The sequence below is a fragment of the Oncorhynchus gorbuscha genome, linkage group LG08, assembly GCF_021184085.1.
Source record: "Oncorhynchus gorbuscha isolate QuinsamMale2020 ecotype Even-year linkage group LG08, OgorEven_v1.0, whole genome shotgun sequence".
Lineage (NCBI taxonomy): Eukaryota > Metazoa > Chordata > Actinopteri > Salmoniformes > Salmonidae > Oncorhynchus > Oncorhynchus gorbuscha.
In genome coordinates this window covers 69,178,564-69,205,788 of record NC_060180.1, presented here as the reverse complement: position 1 = coordinate 69,205,788, position 27,225 = coordinate 69,178,564, and the positions used below count along the sequence as shown (strand labels likewise).

Here is a 27,225-nt window from a genome sequence, read left to right as displayed (position 1 = left end):
CTCTCTCTTCAATATTTATGTGATACATACAATTATTTTGCAGAAAAAAATCAATTAGATATTAAATTAATAAAACATGGTTTATTGTGCATTATTGTGGTAGGACAAACCTTCGTTTTGGTCCTTGTTTCCAAGGGACCCTAATTAGTGGGGAACATTATAAAACGAATACAATTAAATCTGTTCAGGTAAGAGCTTTGTCCTGAAGGTCCACTGTAGAGTTGTTATTTTAAACCTTTGTTATATATTGTTTTCATCTATAGACTCGGATACTGTAATAAGTTATTATGTGCGTTGTTGGTCTATGCATCCTCATGCATTCCTGCCTATCCATCACGAGTGAAGAACAAAAGTTCATTCTTAGTTTTGGGAATTCCCGACAGTGTTTTGGCCTTTCTGTAGAACATTGTAAAAATGATAGACTACAGTAGACTACACACATTCACGGCAGTAAAGAATGGGGCGCGTTAATTAAAAAGACTGCTTTATTTTCTTGGCACAATCCCCGCCCATACACGCCGTCGTCACCGATTCAAATTGCCAGTGAGGCTGAGGCAAGGCAAGGGGGGTTCGGCCGGTAAAGTAGGCTAACACCGTCGCATCGCTAGAAGAACGGATTTTCGGACAGGCTTTGTTTGTGTATGAGCTCCATCACCTCCTCCAGAAATGTGGACGGATATAAGGAAACTACTGATCTTTCATTTGTTTGTCCTAAAACACTGCTCAAAAGGTTGGTCCTATTTTCCTTGATCACTAAAATGATGGTAATCGGTTAAAATTATACCCGTAATACGCTAAACAGAGAGAGGGGTCCAGATGCGGTCTCCTCCGGATGGTAGCGCTAGAGCAATGTGGGACAACCCCTCATTGTTTCTGAAAGCTCAATGAAAATGGTACACAATACAAAAATTGGGGGCGTTTAAACTGTATTTTCGATGTAAAATAAATGAGAACATTTATGGACAATTTGTTCGTCTACTTGGCATGTGTTCCTCCTTGGATGTGAGGCAGCATCCATATAATTGCAACATGGGATGTGGGGCAGTAGGCTGGCAACATGAATCTTTGTCTCATTGTAACGATGTGGTTTATTCAATTGTAGCCTATAATGATCAATTAGGTCTACAGAATCGGTCCGTTACAATTGTGTCTCCAGTTGCCTTTAACAAAACAGCCTCTAAGTGACGCTCGTAAACAGAATCCTCAGTCAATACTTACTGACTGAATGAATATGCTGAATATCAAGTAGGCATTCATTTACGAATGACAGTTTGAGTGCGTGCCTTTTGAGGATGCATATTAATGTGTGCCCACCCCAACACACACACACACACACACACACACACACACACACACACACACACACACACACACACACACACACACACACACACACACACACACACACACACACACACACACACACACATTGCAGGAGCAGTGGCAGAAGAGTGTGAGGAAGGCCAGTTTCAGTGCAATAACAGAAGGTGTATACCGACCATCTGGAGGTGCGATGACGATGACGACTGCTCAGACAACAGCGACGAGGAAAACTGTGGTAAGTGGAAAAACAAAAATGTCTTTTAAATGATCTTTTAAAAGTTTGTCTCCCGTTTTCAATTGCTTTTAGCCTACAAACTCACCTGACACTGGATAAACAGACCGTGACTGGTGTAACTGTTTGAAGAGGAGTGGCCACCCCACATAGCCTGGTTCCTCTCTAGGTTTCTTCCTAGGTTTTGGCCTTTCTAGGGAGTTTTTCCCAGCCACCGTGCTTCTACACCTGCATTGCTTCCTGTTTGGGGTTTTAGGCTGGGTTTCTGTACAGCACTTTGAGATATCAGCTGATGTACGAAGGGCTTTATAAATACATTTGATTTGATTTAACAGTGACACTTTGGCATATTTGGTAGATTATGGTGGTTTGCTGTCTTTGCATCACAGAAACATTTGGTAGATTATGGTGGTTTGCTGTCTTTGCATCACAGAAACATTTGGTAGATTATGGTGGTTTGCTGTCTTTGCATCACAGAAACATTTGGTAGATTATGGTGGTTTGTTGTCTTTGCATCACAGAAACATTTGGTAGATTATGGTGGTTTGTTGTCTTTGCATCACAGAAACGTTTGTCAGATAATGTTAAAAGAGAGTAACTTTTATTTGACTGGCAGAATCTCTTGGTAGTTATTTTGAACCGGGTAGCTACTGCCTTGCAAGTAAATCTTTCCCACTCGTGATTGAAAGACCAAGAGGATAGGAACCAGGGGGATAGACACCCGGAGGATAGACACCAGGGGGATAGACACCAGGAGGATAGACACCAGGGGATAGACACCAGGAGGATAGACACCAGGAGGATAGACACCAGGAGGATAGACACCAGGGGGATAGACACCAGGAGGATAGACACCAGGGGGATAGACACCAGGGGGATAGACACCAGGAGGATAGGCACCAGGAGGATAGACACCAGGAGGATAGACACCAGGGGGATAGACACCAGGAGGATAGGCACCAGGAGGATAGACACCAGGAGGATAGGCACGAGGAGGATAGGCACGAGGAGGATAGGCACCAGGAGGATAGGCACCAAGAGGATAGAGTTAGGGGAATTGACAGTTGTAACCTCACACCTGAGTTGGGAAGCTCTAGGGCAGGGATGGGCAACTTTTAACAGGGGTCGGGGCCATCCCTGCTCTAGGGCCCGATGGTGTAGCAGGTGATGTAACTCCTGTTGTCGAGAGTTCCAGGCTATTTTGGGGTCTCAGGCCGCTGGTGGAATTCGTGGTGGAGGCGTGAAAGATGATTGGACAGCACATCTTTCTCATTTCTTCCCACCCACACAGTGTAATCGGCTGACAGCTAGTATACAGTATAGAAGCCTATAGATAGAGTTTTGATAGGTAGCTAGAATGCTGCCAGACTCATGTCCAGCCTATGTCCTATGTTTTCAGTGGAGAGGCCCAGCCCGTGTACTATGTTTTCAGTGGAGAGGCCCAGCCCGTGTCCTATGTTTTCAGTGGAGAGGCCCAGCCCGTGTCCTATGTTTTCAGTGGAGAGGCCCAGCCCGTGTCCTATGTTTTCAGTGGAGAGGCCCAGCCCGTGTCCTATGTTTTCAGTGGAGAGGCCCAGCCAGTGTCCTATGTTTTCAGTGGAGAGGCCCAGTCCGTGTACTATGTTTTCAGGAGCAACACAGACAGACAGACACACACACACCTCCACACACACCCACATACACAATCACCCCCACACACCCCCCACATGATACACACCCCCAGCACACCTTTCACATTTCTTCCACACCCCCCACACAGTCTCTCTCTCTCTTTCAAATCAAATCAAAGTTAATTTGTCACGTGCACAGAATACAACAGGTGTAGTAGACCTTACAGTGAAATGCTTACTTACAGGCTCTAACTAACAGTGCAAAAAAGGTATTAGGTGAATAATAGGTAAGTAAGGACATAAAACAACAGTAAAAGACAGTGAAAACTAACAGTAGCGAGGCTATAAAAGTAGCGAGGCTACATACAGACACCGGTTAGTCAGGCTGATCGAGGTAGTATGTACATGTAGATATGGCCAAAGTGATTATGCATATATGATGAACAGAGAGTAGCAGTAGCGTAAAGGGGGGTTGGTGGGTGACGGGACACAATGCAGATAGATCTCTTTCTCTCTCACACCCACAACGACTTCGTACAGCATTTAGATGTATTATGGCGATAAAGCCTGAGCCCCTTGGTATCCTAGCCCCTTGACATCCTAGTCTCCTTGGCATCCTAGCCCCTTGGTATCGTAGCCCCTTGACATCCTAGCCCCTTGGCATCCTAGTCTCCTTGACATCCTAGTCTCCTTGGCATCCTAGCCCCTTGGTATCCTAGTCCCTTGGTATCCTAGTCCCTTGACATCCTAGCCCCTTGGTATCCTAGCCCCTTGGCATCCTAGTCTCCTTGACATCCTAGTCTCCTTGGTATCCTCGTCCCTTGACATCCTAGTCTCCTTGGCATCCTAGCCTCCTTGGCATCCTAGTCACCTTGGCATCCTAGCCCCTTGGTATCCTAGCCCCTTGACATCCTAGCCCCTTGACATCCTAGCCCCTTGGCATCCTAGTCTCCTTGACATCCTAGTCTCTTTGGCATCCTAGCCCCTTGGTATCCTAGTCCCTTGGTATCCTAGTCCCTTGACATCCTAGCCCCTTGGTATCCTAGCCCCTTGGCATCCTAGTCTCCTTGACATCCTAGTCTCCTTGGTATCCTAGTCCCTTGACATCCTAGTCTCCTTGGCATCCTAGCCTCTTGGCATCCTAGTCACCTTGGCATCCTAGCCCCTTGGTATCCTAGCCCCTTGGTATCCTAGCCCCTTGGTATCCTAGCCCCTTGGCATCCTAGTCTCCTTGGCATCCTAGTCTCCTTGGTATCCTAGTCTCCTTGGCATCCTAGCCCCTTGGCATCCTAGTCTCCTTGGCATCCTAGCCTCTTGGTATCCTAGCCCCTTGGTATCCTAGCCCCCTTGGCATCCTAGTCTCCTTGACATCCTAGCCCCTTGACATCCTAGCCCCTTGGCATCCTAGTCTCCTTGACATCCTAGTCTCCTGGCATCCTAGCCCCTTGGTATCCTAGTCCCTTGGTATCCTAGTCCCTTGACATCCTAGCCCCTTGGTATCCTAGTGGCATCCTAGTGGCCTTGACATCCTAGTCTCCTTGGTATCCTATGACATCCTAGTCTCCTTGGCATCCTAGCCTCTTGGCATCCTAGTCACCTTGGCATCCTAGCCCCTTGGTATCCTAGCCCCTTGGTATCCTAGCCCCTTGGTATCCTAGCCCCTTGGCATCCTAGTCTCCTTGGCATCCTAGTCTCCTTGGTATCCTAGTCTCCTTGGCATCCTAGCCCCTTGGCATCCTAGTCTCATTGGCATCCTAGCCTCTTGGTATCCTAGCCCCTTGGTATCCTAGCCCCCTTGGCATCCTAGTCTCCTTGGCATCCTAGTCTCCTTGGCATCCTAGTCTCCTTGGCATCCTAGTCTCCTTGGCATCCTAGCCCCTTGACATCCTAGCCCCTTGGCATCCTAGTCTCCTTGGCATCCTAGCCTCTTGGTATCCTAGCCCCTTGGTATCCTAGCCCCCTTGGTATCCTAGCCCCTTGGTATCCTAGCCCCTTGGACATCCTAGTCCCTTGGCATCCTAGTCCTTGGCATCCTAGTCTCCTTGGCATCCTAGTCTCCTTGGCATCCTAGCCCCCCTTGGCATCCTAGTCTCCTTGGCATCCTAGCCTCTTGGTATCCTAGCCCCTTGGTATCCTAGCCCCCTTGGCATCCTAGTCTCCTTGACATCCTAGCCCCTTGACATCCTAGCCCCTTGGCATCCTAGCCTCCTTGGCATCCTAGTCACCTTGGCATCCTAGCCCCTTGGTATCCTAGCCCCTTGACATCCTAGCCCCTTGACATCCTAGCCCCTTGGCATCCTAGTCTCCTTGACATCCTAGTCTCTTTGGCATCCTAGCCCCTTGGTATCCTAGTCCCTTGGTATCCTAGTCCCTTGGTATCCTAGTCCCTTGACATCCTAGCCCCTTGGTATCCTAGCCCCTTGGCATCCTAGTCTCCTTGACATCCTAGTCTCCTTGGTATCCTAGTCCCTTGACATCCTAGTCTCCTTGGCATCCTAGCCTCTTGGCATCCTAGTCACCTTGGCATCCTAGCCCCTTGGTATCCTAGCCCCTTGGCATCCTAGTCTCCTTGGCATCCTAGTCTCCTTGGTATCCTAGTCTCCTTGGCATCCTAGCCCCTTGGCATCCTAGTCTCCTTGGCATCCTAGCCTCTTGGCATCCTAGCCTCTTGGTATCCTAGCCCCTTGGTATCCTAGCCCCCTTGGCATCCTAGTCTCCTTGGCATCCTAGTCTCCTTGGCATCCTAGTCTCCTTGGCATCCTAGTCTCCTTGGCATCCTAGTCTCCTTGGCATCCTAGCCCCTTGGCATCCTAGCCCCTTGGCATCCTAGTCTCCTTGGCATCCTAGTCTCCTTGGCATCCTAGTCTCCTTGGCATCCGAGTCGCCTTGGTATCCTAGCCCTTTGGCATCCTAGTCTCCTTGGCATCCTAGTCTCCTTGGCATCCTAGTCTCCTTGGCATCCTAGTCTCCTTGGTATCCTAGCCCCTTGGCATCCTAATCTCCTTGGCATCCTAATCTCCTTGGCATCCTAGTCTCCTTGGCATCCTAGTCTCCTTGGCATCCTAGTCTCCTTGGCATCCTAGTCCCCTTGGTATCCTAGCCCCTTGGCATCCTAATCTCCTTGGCATCCTAGTCTCCTTGGCATCCTAGTCTCCTTGGCATCCTAGTCTCCTTGGCATCCTAGCCCCTTGGTATCCTAGCCCCTTGGCATCCTAATCTCCTTGGTATCCTAGTCTCCTTGGCATCCTAGTCTCCTTGGCATCCTAGTCTCCTTGGCATCCTAGCACCTTGGCATCCTAGCCTCCTTGGCATCCTAGCCTCCTTGACATCCTAGCCCCCTTAACATCCTAGCCCCTTGGCATCCTAGCCTCCTTGGCATCCTAGCCTCCTTGACAACCTAGCCCCCTTGACATCCTAGCCTCCTTGGCATCCTAGCCCCCTTAACATCCTAGCCCCTTGACATCCTAGCCTCCTTGGCATCCTAGCCTCCTTGACAACCTAGCCCCCTTGACATCCTATCCCCTTAACATCCTAGCCCCTTGGCATCCTAGCCTCCTTGGCATCCTAGCCTCCTTGACAACCTAGCCCCCTTGACATCCTAACCTCCTTGGCATCCTAGCCCCCTTAACATCCTAGCCCCTTGACATCCTAGCCTCCTTGGCATCCTAGCCTCCTTGACAACCTAGCCCCCTTGACATCCTATTCCCTTGGCATCCTAGCCTCCTTGGCATCCTAGCCTCCTTGACATCCTAGCCCCCTTGACATCCTAGCCCCCTTGACATCCTAGCCTCCTTGGCATCCTAGCCTCCTTGGCATCCTAGCCTCCTTGGCATCCTAGCCTCCTTGATATCCTAGCCCCCTTAACATCCTAGCCCCCTTGTCTCTGACAGTGACACCAGCAGGATGAGTCGTCAGACCTCACTGTGAAAGCACGTCATTTGGAGCATCGATCTCAGACTCCCTAAAAGATTAATGTGTCACTGTTCCACACCCCCGGATACTGTCTGGGACATTTGTTATGTTGTAGATGTAAGGTATTGGTCTGCTGGACCTGTTTGCTCGTTATTAATGTCCAACAGGGTTAGTGGGTCCAATTACATTTCAATCCAGGAAGTAAACCATATTTTTCTCACAGAGAAGAAATGTGGAGAATTAGATTTTTTGTTTACTTTCTGGATTGACTGAATAAAAAGGTAATTGACTCCAAGCAGCCCTGCTGTCCAACTGAATGTTAAGTTTTCAGTAAGTGGGTTGCATGTTGGAAATGTCATCTGTAGAAATGCTTTTGGAATGGATAAAAATATCAGCAAGCTAAACAGTTACGCTGCTAAAAAAAATGATTTTAGCAGGAGCCAACTTCTATTTGATGATTGCACTATTTCAACCTGCCATTAGGTTCTGAACAAACGGACGACTACAAAAAGCTCAAACCAAGTTTATTCAACCCACTGACTGGGTGCCTCAGCTGCAAGAACACTCTGCACATGATCAAACAACTATTTATTTGTCAGCATGAGAGTAGGGTTGCAACACTAGGGGTGCCTTGCCTTATTCTGAACCAGATTGTCGCCAGCCAGCATCCTCCTCTCCTCACACAGTTGACCTGCTGTCAATGGGCCAAGACCCTTGCCATATTGGAGAATTTCCCCCATTTTCATATAGGCTAGATTTTAATATATCAGTTGGATAGTTATTGTACCAGTAGTACTGTATGTTAAAGAGGAATGAGAAAATGTCCACAGGCTATTGTATAATTAACTTAGTTTCCAATCGTGTGACGGAGAAGGCAAGAACAGATGTCAAAGGACTATACTGGTTAGATAGTGCACAGTTTATTTTTCTATATTAAAGTTTAGAATGTAGAAAGTGTTTTTGAGGCTGAACATAAGCAGAGTTTACTGTATCATGTGATGAAGGACAAGACAGAGGGAGATGTACTGTGTGACGGTGTAGTGTGATGCAGAAGGACAAGACACAGGGAGATGTACTGTGTGACGGTGTAGTGTGATGGAGAAGGACAAGACACAGGGAGATGTACTGTGTGACGGTGGAGTGGGCTACAGAAGGACAAGACACAGGGAGATGTACTGTGTGATGCAGAAGGACAAGACACAGGGAGATGTACTGTGTGACGGTGTAGTGTGATGCAGAAGGACAAGACACAGGGAGATGTACTGTGTGACGGTGGAGTGGGCTACAGAAGGACAAGACACAGGGAGATGTACTGTGTGATGCAGAAGGACAAGACACAGGGAGATGTACTGTGTGACGGTGTAGTGTGATGCAGAAGGACAAGACACAGGGAGATGTACTGTGTGACGGTGTAGTGTGATGGAGAAGGACAAGACACAGGGAGATGTACTGTGTGACGGTGGAGTGGGATACAGAAGGACAAGACACAGGGAGATGTACTGTGTGATGCAGAAGGACAAGACACAGGGAGATGTACTGTGTGACGGTGGAGTTTAAACGTGTCCAACAGATGTTGTGCAGGAGGAGAGAATGGGGAGGATCTAGATGGTTCAGAAAGCCAGTACAACCCAGTGATTTGGTCTGACGGGTCTGAAGAGATTGTTACTGTTGTTTCTCTAGTTAAACAATTACTCTATTGGGTTTCTGAACAATTACTGTCCTGGTCAGTACACACTTCACAATACCGTGTAGAATAATGGTCGAAATATATATGTGTGTGTGTGTGTGTGTGTGTGTGTGTGTGTGTGTGTGTGTGTGTGTGTGTGTGTGTGTGTGTGTGTGTGTGTGTGTGTGTGTGTGTGTGTGTGTGTGTGTGTGTGTGTGTGTGTGTGTGTGTGTGTGTGTTGACAGGTGCATTTATACTGTGTAAAGTGTGTGTGTTTGTAGATTGAGTCAAACGGTATGAAGCCTTTGAAGGAATCTTCTGCGTTCCTCTTGCTTGAATATGGCATTGATTGTCTGAATAATATGGCCATTCTCTTGTGTAGTTCGACCGCTCATCTTAAACCACTGTCACACAGTGCATCTCCCTCAGTCTCCCTCCACATACAACACCCGTTCTGCCAGTCACATTCTGTTAAAAGTTCCCCAAAGCACACACATCCCTGGGTCGCTCCTCTGTTCAGTTCGCTGCAGCTAGCGACTGGAACGAGCTGCAACAAACACTCAGACTAGACAGTTTAATCTCAATCTCTTCATTCAAAGACTCAATCATGGACCCTCTTACTGACAGTTGTAGCTGCTTTGCGTGATGTATTGTTGTCTCTACCTTTTTGCCCTTTGTACAGTTTTCTGTGCCCAATAATGTTTGTATTATGTTTTGTGCTGCTACCATGTTGTTGTTGTCATGTTATGTTGCTAATTTGCTATCATGCTGTGTTGTCATGTGTTTCTGCAATGCTATGTTGTTATCTTAGGTCTCTCTTTATGTAGTGTAGTGTTGTGTGTTTTCCCCTATATTTGTATATATATTTTATTTTAATCCCAGCACCCGTCCCTGCAGGAGGCCTTTGCCTTTTGGTAGGCCGTCATTGTAAAGAAGAATTAGTTCTTAACTGACTTGCCTTGTTAAATAAAAAACCAACACAACCAGTTGATAGGGATGCTGATGCGGGGTGCTGATGCGGGGTGCTGATGCTGGGTGCTGATGCTGGTACTGATGCGGGGTGCTGATGCGGGGTGCTGATGCTGGGTGCTGATGCGGGGTACTGATGCTGGGTGCGGATGCTGGGTGCTGATGCTGGGTGCTGATGCGGGGTACTGATGCTGGGTGCGGATGCTGGGTGCTGATGCGGGGTACTGATGCTGGGTGCTGATGCTGTGTGCGGATGCTGGGTGCTGATGCTGGGTGCTGATGCTGGGTGCTGATGCGGGGTACTGATGCTGGGTGCTGATGCTGGGTGCTGATGCGGGGTACTGATGCTGGGTGCTGATGCTGGGTGCTGATGCGGGGTACTGATGCGGGGTACTGATGCGGGGTGCGGATGCTGGGTGCTGATGCTGGGTGCTGATGCTGGGTGCTGATGCGGGGTACTGATGCTGGGTGCTGATGCTGGGTGCTGATGCGGGGTACTGATGCTGGGTGCTGATGCTGGGTGCTGGTGCGGGGTACTGATGCGGGGTACTGATGCGGGGTGCTGATGCGGGGTGCTGATGCTGGGTGCTGATGCGGGGTACTGATGCGGGGTACTGATGCGGGGTACTGATGCGGGGTACTGATGCGGGGTGCTGATGCTGGGTGCTGATGCGGGGTGCTGATGCGGGGTACTGATGCGGGGTACTGATGCTGGGTGCTGATGCTGGGTGCTGATGCGGGGTACTGATGCGGGGTGCTGATGCTGGGTGCTGATGCGGGGTACTGATGCTGGGTGCTGATGCTGGGTGCTGATGCGGGGTACTGATGCGGGGTACTGATGCTGGGTGCTGATGCTGGGTACTGATGTGGGGTACTGATGCGGGGTGCTGATGCGGGGTGCTGATGCTGGTACTGATGCTGGTACTGATGCTGGGTGCTGATGCGGGGTACTGATGCGGGGTACTGATGCTGGATGATGATGCTGGGTGCTGATGCGGGGTGCTGATGCGGGGTGCTGATGCGAGGTGCTGATGCGGGGTGCTGATGCGGGGTGCTGATGCGGGGTGCTGATGCTGGGTACTGATGCGGGGTGCTGATGCGGGGTACTGATGCGGGGTGCTGATGCTGGGTGCTGATGCTGGGTGCTGATGCGAGGTGCTGATGCGGGGTGCTGATGCGGGGTACTGATGCTGGGTGCTGATGTTGGGTGCTGATGCTGGGAGCTGATGCTGGGAGCTGATGCGGGGTACTGATGCTGGGTACTGATGCGGGGTACTGATGCTGGGTACTAGAGATCGACCGATTAATCGGAATGGCCGATTAATTAGGGCCGATTTCAAGTTTTCATAACAATCGGAAATTATTATTTTGGGGTATTTTTGGGTGCCAATTTTGCAGATAAAAATATATATATATTTTTGTACCTTTTATTTAACTAGGCAATTCAATTAAGAACAGATTCTTATTTTCAATTACGGCCTCAGAAAGGTGGGTTAACTGCCTGGTTCAGGGGCAGAACGACAGATTTTCACCTTGTCAGCTTGGGGGATTCAATCTTGCAACCTTACAGTTAACTAGTCCAACGCAATAACCACCTGCCTCTCATTGCACTCCACGAGGAGCCTGCTTGTTACGCAAATGCAGTAGATGCAAAGGCAAGTTGCTAGCTAGCATTACACTTCTCTTATATAAAACAATCAATCAATCATAATCACTAGTTATCACTACACATGGTTGATGATATTACTAGTTTATCTAGTGTGTCTTGCGTTGCATATAATCGATGCAACGCTGGGGGATGATTTAACAAAAGCGCATTTGTGAAAAAAGCACAATCGTTGGACGACTGTACTTACCATAAACACCAATGCCTTTCTTAAAATCAATACACAGAAGTATATATTTTTAAACCTGCATATTTAGCTAAAAGAAATTCAGGTTAGCAGGCAATATTAACCAGGTGAAATTGTGTCACTTCTCTTGCGTTCATTGCATGCAGAGTCAGGGTATATGCAATAGTTTGGGCCGCCTGGCTCGTTGCGAACTAATTTGCCAGAATGTTACGTAATTATGACATAACATTGAAGACTTAGGGATGCCACCCATTAGATAAAATACCGAACGGTTCTGTACTTCACTGAAATAAAAAACGTTTTGTTTCCGAAATGATAGTTTCCAGATTCAACCATATTAATGACCAAAGGCTCGTATTTCTGTGTGTTATTATGTTATAATTAAGTCTATGATTTGATAGAGCAGTCTGACTGAGCGATGGTAGGCACCAGCAGGCTCGTAAGCATTCATTCAAACAGCACTTTCGTGCGTTTTTCCAGCAGCTCTTCACAAGCACAGCGCTGTTGATGACTTCAAGCATATCAGCCTAATGGCTGGTGTAACTGATGTGAAATGGCTAGCTAGTTAGCAGGGTGCGCGCTAATAGCGTTTGAAACGTCACTCGCTCTGAGACTTGGAGTAGTTATTCCCCTTGCTCTGCATGGGTAACGATGCTTCGAGGGTGGCTGTTGTCGATGTGTTCCTGGTTCGAGTCCAGGGAGGAGCGAGGAGAGGGACGGAAGCTATACTGTTACACTGGCAATACTATAGTGCCTATAAGAACATCCAATAGTCAAAGGTATATGAAATACAAATGGTATAGAGATAAATAGTCCTATAAATACTATATTAACTACAACCTAAAACCTCTTATCTTGGAATATTGAAGTCTAATGTTTTGAAGGAACCACCAACTTTCATATGTTCTCATGTTCTGAGCAGGGAACTGAAACGTTAGCTTTCTTACATGGCACCTATTGCACTTTTACTTCTCCAAAACTTTGTTTTTGCATCATTTAAACCAAATTGAACATGTTTCATTATTTATTTGAGGCTAAATGGATTTTTATTGATGTATTATATTAAGTTCAAATAAGTGTTCATTCAGTATTGTTGTATTTGTCATTATTACAAATACATCAAAAATAAAAAAAATAGTCCGATTAATCAGTATCGGCTTTTTTTGGTCCTCCAATAATCGGTATCGGCGTTAAATCATAATTGGTCGACCTCTGCTGGGTACTGATGCGGGGTACTGATGCTGGGTACTGATGCGGGGTACTGATGCTGGTACTGATGCGGGGTACTGATGCTGGGTACTGATGCTGGTACTGATACTGATGCGGGGTACTGATGCTGGGTACTGATGCGGGGTACTGATGCTGGTACTGATGCGGGGTACTGATGCTGGTACTGATGCGGGGTACTGATGCTAGTCTGTGGCTGTTCTACAGTAGGTCTCCATCCCCCCCCCCTCTGCCCTCCCTAAGCACCCACCTGTCTCTCCAGCCCATCCCTCCAACCATCCCAGCCCTGTAGTCCCCATTGACCGACCCCCTCACACACCTTCACACACGGACGAAGACGCTAGCACACAGACACGCATGCATAATCTAACACATTCAGGCATATGTACGTACACACACACACACACACACACACACACACACACACACACACACACACACACACACACACACACACACACACACACACACACACACACACACACACACACACACACACACACACACACACACAGTGGCATTTTACACTCAGCTTATTTTTATGCTTATGAATTATGTATTGTATTAAATATGAAAACATTAATCAATTGAGTTCCTATGCAACACAGAATACCATAACACCATTGTGACACTCTCCTTGTTGTTACGTAGCTTAGTTATTCCATTTTAGAATGCAGAGACACTCTTCTTCTCTTGTCTACAAGTTGACCACACTGTGGATCCTACACAGGAATCCTCCCTAGTGTTCCGGACTCAGATTGGTACCAACCCTGACATGGTGCTTTGGCATAATCCTCTAATATCCTCTAATAGCAATATCTCACAAATGATACCCTCTGTATCCCAAATGATACCCTGTTCCCTTTATATAGTGTACGACGTTTGCCCAAGGCCCACTATAAAGGGAATAGGGTGCCATAAAGGTATGAGGAGTGTATCTCTCCCATTTCATCTTTTGGAGAGTTCTCTTTAAAATCTCACTGGCCGTTCCATCTGTCATTCAAATATCTTATTTTATAGATCTAGGCCTATTCTTGCAGCTTCAGTGTAGTGGGTTCGATTCCCGGGACCACCCCTACGTAAAAATGAATGCATGCATGACTATCTCTAAGTGGCTTTGGTTACAAGCATCTGCTAAATTAAATCCATTATTAATACTCCTTCAACAACAGTCTACTCCTTTAAAATAAAGATGTGTTTTAATAGCTATACCAGGAGAGAACGTCTGTCCATGTCAGGTTCAAAGAGTTCTGTTGTTTGTCTCTGAACAGAGATTATACATTTTAGATCTTTAGCAGACGGTCTTATCCAGAGTGACTTACAACTCAGCACATTCATCTATGCTAGATAAATCAACCACAGCACAATTATTACAGTCAGTGCTAGCATGAATGAAGGATGGACAAGAACAACAGTTTGTCTAATGTTCTGTTAGGTTCTAATTTTCAGAGTAAAAACTCAAGGACACTATGAAAACTTAAACCAAGTCTATTCTTCCCAGAGGGTCAATACATTAGATAAAGACATTTCACACTAGCGCTGATATTTAACACTTTCTCCTAGGCCGAGTCTCCTCCTACACATCTGAACAGCCAATACATCTCTGTGTATAGACAGAACCTTAGTGATATCTGTTCTTACTCACTTCATCTGACCTGACCTCTACACCAAAGTGCTCACTCCTCCCCAACTCACGGCTGTCACGGTGACTGGTACCAGACTGTGTCTCTTCTCCTCCCAGAGGATCCATGATGACTAACAATAACATATCCTGACATAATGTAAACGTTATACATTACCCTCTCTCCCTCAGCGACATGAATATCTCATTATTCTCAGAACCCAACAATACATTCTAGTCTATTTTCTCTATTTCTATATTGTAGCTAAAAATGAATCCAGACATGGGCTTAAAACACTCTTTCTCTCTTTCCACTCCCCCTCCCCACACCCCCCCCACAATAGGCCCAGCATCGTTAGGGGGAGGGTTTAAAAATATATGTTCTTAACTGACTTGCCTAGTTAAATAAAGGTTAAATATATTTTTATTTTATTTAGTTTATTCCTTCAGAAGAAGTGTTCATCCCAAATTACACTTTATATCCTACATAGGGTGCACTACTAGGGTGCCACTCGGGACCAAATCTCTGATTGGATGTGGTGTCGTCTTCTTCTGTGTCAAAACAATTCCTCCAATCCCCAACACAGTCCACTTATATATCAGGATGTTATTTTGGGTGGGGGAACCAGTTTGATTGGCGTCACAGAGGTTAGTCATGACTTTGGCGCAGCAGTGTTGCTGTGTCCCAGTGCAGCACTCGCTCCCCGTTGTGTTCTCGGGGACGAAGAGAAAGAATGTATTTATTTATCCACGATAGCACTGCAGCACTGTGTTGACTTCTGTTCTGTCATGATCAGTGGGGGCTGCTGAGGGGAGGACGGCTCATAATAATGGCTGGAACGGAGCGAATGGAATGGCATCAAACACATGGAAACCATGGAAACCATTTGTTTGATGTATTTGATACAATTCCACTTGTTCCCACTCCAGCCATTACCACAAGCCCATCCTCCCCAATTAAGGTGCCACCAACCTGCTGTGGTCATGATCGACTACAACGGACATTGATGTGATTGGTTCCACGTTGGTTCTGAACATGTAACGCTTCCAAAATGGCATTTCCTCCTCTAGCTATTGGTTCTCCTGAGTCCTGACACAGACAACAGATGTGAATGTGTTCGGTTCAGTGGTTCAGGTTAACCCACGTTGGGAGTGTTGTCTTCTGAAAGCAAAAATGTAAAGCTTTCAAGAGTCATGATGGGCGACAGGTGTTGATGTGGGTTGGTTCAATGGTTCAGGTGGCGTATCCAATTATCTGGCGCTATAGAAAAACAACAATATACTGCTAATATTCAACTGTGTTATGCTCCCCAGTGATTCCTCTGTGTTATGCTCCCCAGTGATTCCTCTGTGTTATGCTCCCTAGTGATTCCTCTGTGTTATGCTCCCCAGTGATTCCTCTGTGTTATGCTCCCCAGTGATTCATCTGTGTTATGCTCCCCAGTGATTCCTCTGTGTTATGCTCCCCAGTGATTCCTCTGTGTTATGCTCCCCAGTGATTCCTCTGTGTTATGCTCCCCAGTGATTCCTCTGTGTTATGCTCCCCAGTGATTCCTCTGTGTTATGCTCCCCAGTGATTCCTCTGTGTTATGCTCCCCAGTGATTCCTCTGTGTTATGCTCCCCAGTGATTCCTCTGTGTTATGCTCCCTCAGTGATTCCTCTGTGTTATGCTCCCCAGTGATTTCCTCTGTGTTATGCTCCCCAGTGATTCCTCTGTGTTATGCTCCCCAGTGAGTGATTCCTCTGTGTTATGCTCCCCAGTGATTCCTCTGTGTTATGCTCCCCAGTGATTCCTCTGTGTTATGCTCCCCAGTGATTCCTCTGTGTTATGCTCCCCAGTGATTCCTCTGTGTTATGCTCCCCAGTGATTCCTCTGTGTTATGCTCCCCAGTGATTCCTCTGTGTTATGCTCCCCAGTGATTCCTCTGTGTTATGCTCCCCAGTGATTCCTCTGTGTTATGCTCCCCAGTGATTCCTCTGTGTTATGCTCCCCAGTGATTCCTCTGTGTTATGCTCCCCAGTGATTCCTCTGTGTTATGCTCCCCAGTGATTCCTCTGTGTTATGCTCCCCAGTGATTCCTCTGTGTTATGCTCCCCAGTGATTCCTCTGTGTTATGCTCCCCAGTGATTCCTCTGTGTTATGCTCCCCAGTGATTCCTCTGTGTTATGCTCCCCAGTGATTCCTCTGTGTTTTGCTCCCCAGTGACTTGTTCAGACTCATATCAGACAACATGTTCAATCCCTGTGGTATCTTTGTCAGGTGACAGAGTTGCAGAGTAATATTTGTTCTTTTTCAGGTAACCTTGTGGTTATAGAGTATTCTTCTCTCTTTGGTGTGGTACGATGGGCTGTGAGTGTGGTGTGTGTGTGTGTGAGTGGTTCACGGTTTCCGTCAGGAAGGTTTAAAGGTATCGGAAATTTTAAGAAACGTACCTGTCTTCCATATGTATTGGGTGGATAACCCATAAGGCCACCAACCCACACAGCCAGCGCCATCAATAAACCAGGGATGTTTGCCAAATTAGTATTATTGGCCACATGTACACTACCGTTCAAACGTTTGGGGTCACTTAGAAATGTCCTTGTTTTTTAAAGAAAATTTAAAAAATTGGTCTATGAAACTAACATCAAATTGATCAGAAATACAATGTAGACATTGTTAATGTTGTAAATGACCCGCTGTCTTCCACTCCTCTTTCTATTCTGGTTAGAGACAGTTTGCACTTTTCTGTGAAGGGAGTAGTACACAGCGTTGTACAAGATCTTCAGTTTTTTGGCAATTTCTTGCATGGAATAGCCTTCATTTCTCAGAACAAGAATAGACTGACGAGTTTCAGAAGGTCTTTGTTTCTGTCCATTTTTAGCCTGTAATCGAACCCACAAATGCTGATGCTCCAGATACTCAACTAGTCTAAAGAAGGCCCGTTTTATTGCTTCTTTATCAGAACAATAGTTTTCAGCTGTGCTAACATAATTGCAAAAGGGTTTTCTAATGATCATTTAGCCTTTTAAAACTATAAACTTGGATTAGCTAACACAACGTGCCATTGGAACACAAGACTGATGGCTGCTGATAATGGGTCTCTGTACTCCTGTGTAGATATTCCATTAAACAAATCAGCCATTTCCAGCTACAATAGTAATTTACAGCATTAACAATATCTACACTGTATTTCTGGTCAATTTGATGTTATTTTAATGGACAAGTTTCCTGTTCTTTCAAAAACAAGGACATTTCTAAGTGACCCCAAACTTTTGAATGTGTGTGTGGTTGGCCAATAGGGGGCAGTACCATGGTATATGACAATGTTTTATGAGTACATGATCACAATAAGACAATGGTTGACATCGCCCAACCCTCGTTTTATAGGCTACATTCTCGTGTATGTGTGTGTTTGTGCGTACATACATGAGTGTGTATGTGTTTTCACTCCTGGCCTACACACAGCACTGTGTCTGTCTGTCCTTCCAGTCCGAGAGAGTCAACGGGATCATTAAGGAGTCCACTGTGTCCTCCCACTAAGAGTCAGTCAGTCCCCTAACGGGATCATTAAGGAGTCCACTGTGTCCTCCCACTAAGAGTCAGTCAGTCCCCTAACGGGATCATTAAGGAGTCCACTGTGTCCTCCCAATAAGAGTCAGTCAGTCCCCTAACGGGATCATTAAGGAGTCCACTGTGTCCTCCCACTAAGAGTCAGTCAGTCCCCTAACGGGATCATTAAGGAGTCCACTGTGTCCTCCCAATAAGAGTCAGTCAGTCCCCTAACGGGATCATTAAGGAGTCCACTGTGTCCTCCCACTAAGAGTCAGTCAGTCTCCTAACGGGATCATTAAGGAGTCCACTGTGTCCTCCCACTAAGAGTCAGTCAGTCCCCTAACGGGATCATTAAGGAGTCCACTGTGTCCTCCCACTAAGAGTCAGTCAGTCCCCTAACGGGATCATTAAGGAGTCCACAGCTCAAATCCAGTTTTTAACTCAGATCATTTGGTGAGACACTGAAGGCAGATTAGTGAATGCTCAGAGAGAGGAGAGATGGGATTAATAGGGGTGTTGCGGGCAGGCATCACTCACAACAACACACACACACTACAGTGTGGCTTTCTCGATGTCCTTTTCACTGTTCATCCACTTAAAAAAAAAATCAAATCCAACTTTATTCAAACACAGCTTAGCAGATGTTATAGCAGCCAGCTGTTTGTATTACTAGCTAACAATGCAGTAAAAAAAGTACACAAATACTCATCAAAAATACTTATCAAAAACTTAAAAACAAGCTATTGTTGGTAGGAATGGGAGTTTTTTTGTGTCATTTGCCTTTTTTTTATTGTGATGTCTATTAGGCTTTTTTTCGCCTGAAAATCGTCGGTGACGCCGTTGAAGGTTCCGTAGCTGACTGAGGCTGTTTCTCAGTTTGTATCAGACCATCATTTTCTACGAGTTGGTAATGCCCTCCTAATGCCTTGTTTTATTGTGTTCCTATTGCAGCGCGAAACCATATGTCAAAACATCGACACAAGGTTTACGTGTCACATCAGCTCGGCGTTGACAGAAGGTTGTGGAAATTATATTATTCCACTATCTGGTCAATGGGGAAACAGTAGCAGATGTACCTTGGTGATTCCTATTCCCATAAGTGTTGCTGGCATTTATCCCCCTCGGAGGCACAGCTAGAAAGTAGACACATTTACCAATCGACAAGTCGAGACAGACAGAGAGACAGACAGAGACAGACAGAGAGACAGACAGAGAGACAGACAGACAGACAGACAGACAGACAGACAGAGAGACAGACAGAGAGAGAGACAGAGAGAGAGAGAGAGACAGAGAGAGAGAGAGAGAGAGATGGAGAGAGAGAGAGAGAACAGTTTTACATTTAAGTCATTTAGCATACGTTCTTATCCAGAGCGACTTACAATGGTGGGTCCACTGTGGGAATCAAACCCACAACTCTGGCATTGCAAGTCTAATGCTGTACCAACTGAGCCACACGGGACACGACTATATAAAATATTTGGGAACAGAGTCTGGGGAAAAGGCCCAGTAGACAAGCCAACTCCATTACACTCTGGTCTACAGCTAGAGTCGATAAGAGATGTTTTCCCAACTGTTGTGTGCCTCTAGACTATAGCGTACAGTGCTGTAGCCTATAATGTTTAAGAAATCTAAATCCGGTTAGTTTTCCTCATAGAGATACTGTAGACAGTCCTTCTTTATTTCTATAGTTTTTCCAATGTTGTATGTGAGATATCTCAAGGTTTTTCCAATGATAACTGGGTGAAGAAGTCTGCTGGGTGAGCAGCAAGGTTAAGGCTAGAGACTGGGATCGATAATACAGATGGACCTGGGTGAGTCCCTGTAGAGAGCGACTGCCTGTTGGACTCCCGAGTCTAAACCACAGGGATACAGGCAGGCTGCTCCTGTCAGCCAGAATGGATGTCAGATTGGGCCTACACACACAGGGGATGTTCGCACACATACCAAATACTCTGCTTGCCATTCCTCACTCAGAGCTCACTGCTAGTGACTCACGTAGATGCTTCACTGCAGAGGAAATGACCGTTTCTTTTGACTCAACTGACATTCTTGTTAATCCACAGCAACAACCTCAGGGATGGATGTTCTGACTGGCTGCACTGTTCTGTCTTTGTTTTGCGATTGGTTGATTTAGTTTTTTTTTTTTTTACTGTCTTCTAGAAATATAACTGCTTTTGGAATCAGAAGCACTCCCTTATCGCTACGAAAGCCTCCCTGCGTTGGTGTAAGACTTCATTCATCTGACCACACAGCTCGCGTCATATGAGCAAAATACATTTACACATGCATGTTATTCAGTCATTTCACCCACACTGCTAGCATGCGTCAACGAGCGTCTGCGTGGCCAGGTGCTAAAATAGAGCTTGGTTCTATTTGTGACTCTTGACGCGCTGCAAATCCCGCCTCTCCCATCTCCTCATTGTTTTTTTTAGGAGCATATACTGAGATGACCTGAGCTCCACACTCCAAAGTGCCATGGTCTGAAGGACTTTTCCCATTCTAGTAATAATATTTTTCTAAATGGCAACCCATTCCCTACAGAGCCCTATTGGCCTTGGTCAAAAGCAGTGCACTATGTAAGGACTAGTGTGCCATTTGGAACGCTGGCTAAGTGGCACCGACTCCCACAGAGGGCTGGATTAGAATGCTTAAAGGCTGTATGGATCTGTTACTCAGCTCAATCGCTCTGCTGGGATGGAAATCAGTCGGGGCCTGAAATCACACCGTTCGCCCACACGTCTCCTCGCCCCATCACCAACCACGGCATGGAGGTGTCTCGCCTTGCCTGTCCCCGGACTTAAACGCTAAAGCTAATGCATTCCTCAAAAGGGCGACGGGGGGCCTCGACAGAGGAAAAGCGATAAGGGGCCCCAAAGTTGGCTAGCTGTGACTATATTAATTGCATAATGGTATTCTCACGGGCTACACTGTCAAGATGGAGATAATGTCCATGGCTAAGTAGTGATTAACATAGGCCTTTTCTTCAGAGTTAGTTCTGACAAAATGTTTAATAACAGTTAATAGCAGTTAACAGTTAATAGCCTATTTTCTAGTGGCTATTGAAGCAAAAATAGTAGTAGCAGCAGTTTTAGCTGTAGTGGTGGTAGTAGTAGTAGTAGTAGTAGTAGTAGTAGTAGTAGTAGTCGTAGTAGCCTAGCAACTAGCTAGCAGCAGTATAGTAGTGGTGATGGTGGTGGTAGTAGTAGTAGTAGACGTCGTAGTAGCCTAGCAACAGGCTAGCAGCAGTATAGTAGTGGTGGTGGTAGTAGTAGTCGTCGTACTAGTAACCTAACAACTAGCTAGCAGCAGTATAGTAGTGGTGGTGGTAGTAGTAGTAGTAGTAGTAGTAGTAGTAGTAGTAGTAGTCGTTATAGTAGTAACCTAACAACTAGCTAGCAGCAGTATAGTAGTAGTGGTGGTGGTAGGTTACTAGTACAACAACTACTACTAACAACTAGCTAGCAGCAGTATAGTAGTGGTGGTGGTAGTAGTAGGAGTAGTCGTTGTAGTAGTAACCTAACAACTAGCTAGCAGCAGTATAGTAGTGGTGGTGGTAGTAGTAGTCGTCGTAGTAGTAACCTAACAACTAGCTAGCAGCAGTATAGTAGTAGTGGTGGTGGTAGTAGTAGTCGTCGTACTAGTAACCTAACAACTAGCTAGCAGCAGTATAGTAGTAGTAGTAGTGGTGGTGGTAGTAGTAGTCGTTGTACTAGTAACCTAACAACTAGCTAGCAGCAGTATAGTAGTGGTGGTGGTGGTAGTAGTAGTAGTCGTCGTCGTAGTAGCCTAGCAACAGGCTAGCAGCAGTATAGTAGTGGTGGTGGTAGTAGTAGTCGTCGTACTAGTAACCTAACAACTAGCTAGCAGCAGTATAGTAGTGGTGGTGGTAGTAGTAGTAGTAGTAGTCGTTGTAGTAGTAACCTAACAACTAGCTAGCAGCAGTATAGTAGTGGTGGTGGTAGTAGTAGTAGTAGTACCAGCAGTATAGTAGTGGTGGTGGTGGTGGTAGTAGTAGTCGTCGTAGTAGTAACCTAACAACTAGCTAGCAGCAGTATAGTAGTGGTGGTGGTGGTAGTAGTAGTCGTCGTCGTAGTAGCCTAGCAACAGGCTAGCAGCAGTATAGTAGTGGTGGTGGTAGTAGTAGTCGTCATACTAGTAACCTAACAACTAGCTAGCAGCAGTATAGTAGTAGTGGTGGTGGTAGTAGTAGTTGTTGTACTAGTAACCTAACAACTAGCTAGCAGCAGTATAGTAGTGGTGGTGGTAGTAGTAGTCGTCGTACTAGTAACCTAACAACTAGCTAGCAGCAGTATAGTAGTAGTAGTGATAGTGGTAGTAGTAGTCATTGTACTAGTAACCTAACAACTAGCTAGCAGCAGTATAGTAGTGGTGGTGGTGGTAGTGTTAGTAGTCGTTGTAGTAGTAACCTAACAACTCGCTAGCAGCAGTATAGTAGTAGTGGTGGTGGTAGTAGTAGTCGTCGTACTAGTAACCTAACAACTAGCTAGCAGCAGTATAGTAGTGGTGGTGGTATTAGTAGTAGTCGTCGTAGTAGTAACCTAACAACTAGCTAGCAGCAGTATAGTAGTAGTGGTGGTGGTATTAGTAGTAGTAGTCGTCGTTGTCTTAGTAGCCTAGCAACTAGCTAGCAGCAGTATAGTAGTGGTGGTGGTGGTGGTGGTGGTGGTAGTCGTCGTCGTAGTAGCCTAGCAACTAGCTAGCAGCAGTATAGTGGTGGTGGTGGTGGTCGTCGTAGTAGCCTAGCAACAGGCTAGCAGCAGTATAGTAGTAGTGGTGGTGGTGTTAGTAGTAGTCGACGTCGTAGTAGCCTAGAAACAGGCTAGCAGCAGTATAGTAGTGGTGGTGGTGGTAGTGGTATTAGTAGTAGTCGTCATCGTCTTAGTAGCCTAGCAACTAGCTAGCAGCAGTATAGTGGTGGTGGTGGTGGTGGTGGTGGTCGTCGTAGTAGCCTAGCAACAGGCTAGCAGCAGTATAGTAGTAGTGGTGGTGGTGGTGGTAATCGTCGTCGTAGTAGCCTAGCAACAGGCTAGCAGCAGTATAGTAGTGGTGGTAGTAGTAGTAGTCGTCGTAGTAGTAACCTAACAACTAGCTAGCAGCAGTATAGTAGTAGTGGTGGTGGTGGTGGTGGTAGTAGTAGTAGCCTAGCAACTAGCTAGTAGCAGTATAGTAGTGGTGATGGTGGTGGTGGTAGTATTAGTAGTAGTCGTCGTAGTAGTAGCCTAGCAACTAGCTAGCAGCAGTATAGTAGTAGTGGTGGTCGTAGTAGCCTAGCACCAGGCTAGCAGCAGTATAGTGGTGGTGGTGGTGGTGGTCGTCGTAGTAACATAGAGTTTTAGTGTAAGTGTCAGTAGTAGTAGCTTTAGTAACCGTGTTCGTGGAAGTAGTCTAATAACATTAGACAGAGGAGTGTCAGATCTAAGGTCTCTCTCCTGATGTGTTGTATCTGACCCCCAATGCCTTTAGGGGGGTTTTTGATCAAAGCTCAGCTGAGACAAACCCAGAGCCACTGTACACTGGCAGGCAGGCACCCAAAAGGAAACACACACACACACACACACACACACACACACACACACACACACACACACACACACACACACACACACACACACACACACACACACACACACACACACACACACACACACACACACACACACACACACACACACACACACACACACACACACACACACACACACACACACACACACACACACACAAGGTGTGGCCTCGTTCTCTTGTTCGTTGCCTGCACCTCCAGTACCCTTCCTACAGAATAGGTTCGGACATGTTCGGGCCCCGCCTTCAATCTGATGCTGATCACAACAGAAAGATGGAAGAAGAAAAGACAAGGAGGTGGAAGAGGTGGTGGAGGAAACAGAGGAGGAGGAGGAGATGGACAGAGGAGAAAGGAGCCAAGAGGGGAGATGAGAACTACATCTGGGTGGGGGTGGGCAGCAGAGCACAGGACTGCTGCAGTGTCATTGATTTTAGAGGGAATTTTAACTGTGTTTTTGACGTGGATGCAGATGTGGTTGAATGGACAAGATTGGCACGTTCCAAAGGAAGCACAGGTTCAGTTAAGGTTATGCTGTACTGAAGATGTAGGTTGCAGATGGCTGCCATCTTGAACAAATCAAATTTATTTATATAGCTGATATCTCAAAGTGCTGTACAGAAACCCAGCCTAAAACCCCAAACAGCAAGCAATGCAGGTGTAGAAGCACGGTGGCTAGGAAAAACTCCCTAGAAAGGCCAAAACCTAGGAAGAAACCTAGAGAGGAACCAGGCTATGAGCGGTGGCCAGTCCTCTTCTGGCTGTGCCGGGTGGAGATTATAACAGAACATGGCCAAGATGTTCATAAATGACCAGCATGGTCAAATAATAATAATAATAATCACAGTAGTTGCCGAGGGTGCAGCAAGTCAGCACCTCAGGAGTAAATGTCAGCTGGCTTTTCATAGCCGATGACCAAGAATATCTCTACCACTCCTGCTGTCTCTAGAGAGTTGAAAACAGCATGTCTGGGACAGGTAGCATGTCCGGTGAACAGGTCAGGATTCCATAGCCTCAGGCAGAACAATTTAAACTGGAGCAGAGGCACGGCCAGGTGGACTGGGGACAGCAAGGCGTCCTCATGCCAGGTAGTCCTGAGGCATGGTCCTAGGGCTCAGGTCCTCCGAGAGAAAGAGAGAGAATTAGAGAGAGCATACTTAAATTCACACAGGACACCAGATAAGACAGGAGAACTACTCCAGATGTAACAAACTGACCCTAGTCCCCCGACAAAAACTACTGCAGCATGAATACTGGAGGCTGAGACAGGAGGGGTCAGGAGACACTGTGGCCCCATCCGATGATACCCCCGGACAGGGCCAAACAGGAAGGATATAACCCCACCCACTTTGCCAAAGCACAGCCCCCACACCACGAGATGGATACCTTCAACCACCAACTTACCATCCTGAGACAAGGCTGAGTATAGCCCACAAAGATCTCCGCCACGGCACAACCTAAGGGGGGTCGCCAACCCAGACAGGAAGATCACATCAGTGACTCAACCCACTCAAGTGACGCACCCCTCCTAGGGACGGCATGAAAGAGCACCAGTAAGCCAGTGACTCAGCCCCTGTAATAGGGTTAGAGGCAGAGTGACTCAGCCCCTGTAATAGGGTTAGAGGCAGAGAAGTCCCAGAGAATCCCAGAACAGATCTCTCTTGGGGAAAAAACAAAACAGGATTTTATATCTGAGACTCGCTACACACACCTCGCTACACACACCTCGCTACACACACCTCGGTACACACACCTTAGTACACACCACAAAGCTTGATGTGGGCCTATTTTAGGACCACCTCTCTAAAATGTGAACTGGAGCCAATTGAGGGAAAAAACTATCCAATCAGGGTCCTCTCAGAAACAAATGATGGGTTTAGCATCAAAATCCCATGTGGGCAATCTCTGCGCTTTGGAGTAGTCTGTCTTGTGATTGGTTGAAAGTGATCCAATCTAAGGATGTCCCTGACTGACTAAATATCTTGGTCGAATACAAGTCGTCTGTTCCTTTGACAATTGATTGGCCAAAATGTTTAAATGTGTATTTTATTATATAGACACACCCTATGTGTTTTAATAAAATCAAATATATATATATATATTCATTGAGCTTGTCTGATGCTTTAAGCACACTGTTAGATGAAATATGACACAAATGACTCGAGGGAGCCAGAGATCAAGAAACAGAAGGAGAAAAAAAACTTAACCTGTCCCGACCATCCTCCTCCCGCTCCTATTGGCTTTCGCAGATTATGGCGTTACTCTCCTGAAGTTGCCGGTGATAGGCTACACGACGAGTTGGTAACCTTTCTGATGTGGAATGCCAATTTATCTTACCATTTCTACCGATCTGTGTGCCAGTTATGGTTTTCATATGCACATTTTCGTGGAACAGTTTCATTTAATTTATAATAACGTCTTCGTATTTCAAAATCATTGTCATGTGGTTAATAGAAATTGTATCCAAATCTGAATGAAAATGATACAAACCTAAAAAGTTACTTCTATTGCCATTGCAAAGTATGTACAAATAGCCTATAAAGCCTACAAATAAAACATTGCAGCCCGCAGGGAGAAAATATCCTTATTAAAAATTTATATTCTATAAATCACTTTGGCTACGCATGGCCTGTCTGCAACGGACTTGAAACATTGTAACAACTATTACCTTGGGGCTGGCCAAAGCTTGCACTAGAAAACGTGCAACAAGTTTTAAAATATTCAAAAATATTCTGGCCCCTCAAAGTTTCCGGTACCAGTGAGCTCGGGACAGACACCGCTGTAGGCTATTTGATCAAGGAATAGGATTTCATCAGGTAGGCCTATTTTATGATGTTTCCCCTGGATCAGAGCATGACATTTTTTCCCTTTCACGCTGAGTGGTTCTCAGAAGGGAGAGAGCTGGAAAGATTTTTCAAATACATTGAGGAACTATTGTAAATCTCAATGGATGTGAAAACAGACTTCCTTTCCTTGCTGTTTTGAGGTGAAGAAAACATAACTTTGAGAAGCTCCACAGCTCATGAGTGGTAGTGTGTTAGTGGTAGTGTCATCCCCAAATGGGCACATTTCTATACTTACATTTGCATGCAGGCCAGCAAGCCTATAGGTCTACTTCTGTGTGCAGAGCAGGCCAGCTAGCATATAGGTCTACCTCTATGTGTGCAGAGCAGACCAGCTTGCCTATATGTCTACTTCTATGTGTGCAGAGCAGGCCAGCAAGCCTATATGTCTACTTCTATGTGTGCAGAAGCAGGCCAGCTAGACTATAGGTCTACTGCTTTGTGTGCAGAGCAGGCCAGCTAGCATATAGGTCTACCTCTATGTGTGCAGAGCAGACCAGCTTGCCTATATGTCTACTTCTATGTGTGCAGAGCAGGCCAGCAAGCCTATATGTCTACTTCTATGTGTGCAGAAGCAGGCCAGCTAGCCTATAGGTCTACTGCTTTGTGTGCAGAGCAGGCCAGCAAGCCTATATGTCTACTTCTATGTGTGCAGAAGCAGGCCAGCTAGCCTATAGGTCTACTTCTATGTGTGCAGAAGCAGGCCAGCTAGCCTATAGGTCTACGTCTATGTGTGCAGAGCAGGCCAGCAAGCCTATATGTCTACTTCTATGTGTGCAGAAGCAGGCCAGCTAGCCTATAGGTCTACTTCTATGTGTGCAGAAGCAGGCCAGCAAGCCTATATGTCTACTT

At 46.3% G+C, this 27,225-nt stretch overlaps 1 protein-coding gene across 2 annotated transcripts in view; it reads left to right on the top strand.

Annotated features, from left to right (window-relative positions):
• The first annotated feature begins 579 nt into the window (after positions 1-579).
• LOC124041019 (low-density lipoprotein receptor-related protein 8-like) overlaps positions 580-27,225 on the top strand; it is a 194,351-nt gene continuing 167,705 nt past the window's right edge. For both annotated transcript variants that reach the window (XM_046358174.1, XM_046358173.1), the window contains exons 1-2: positions 580-730; positions 1,436-1,558. In XM_046358174.1, the coding sequence (XP_046214130.1) occupies positions 667-730; positions 1,436-1,558 (187 nt within the window). In that variant the 5' untranslated portion in view covers positions 580-666. The remainder of the gene's footprint in view (positions 731-1,435; positions 1,559-27,225) is intronic.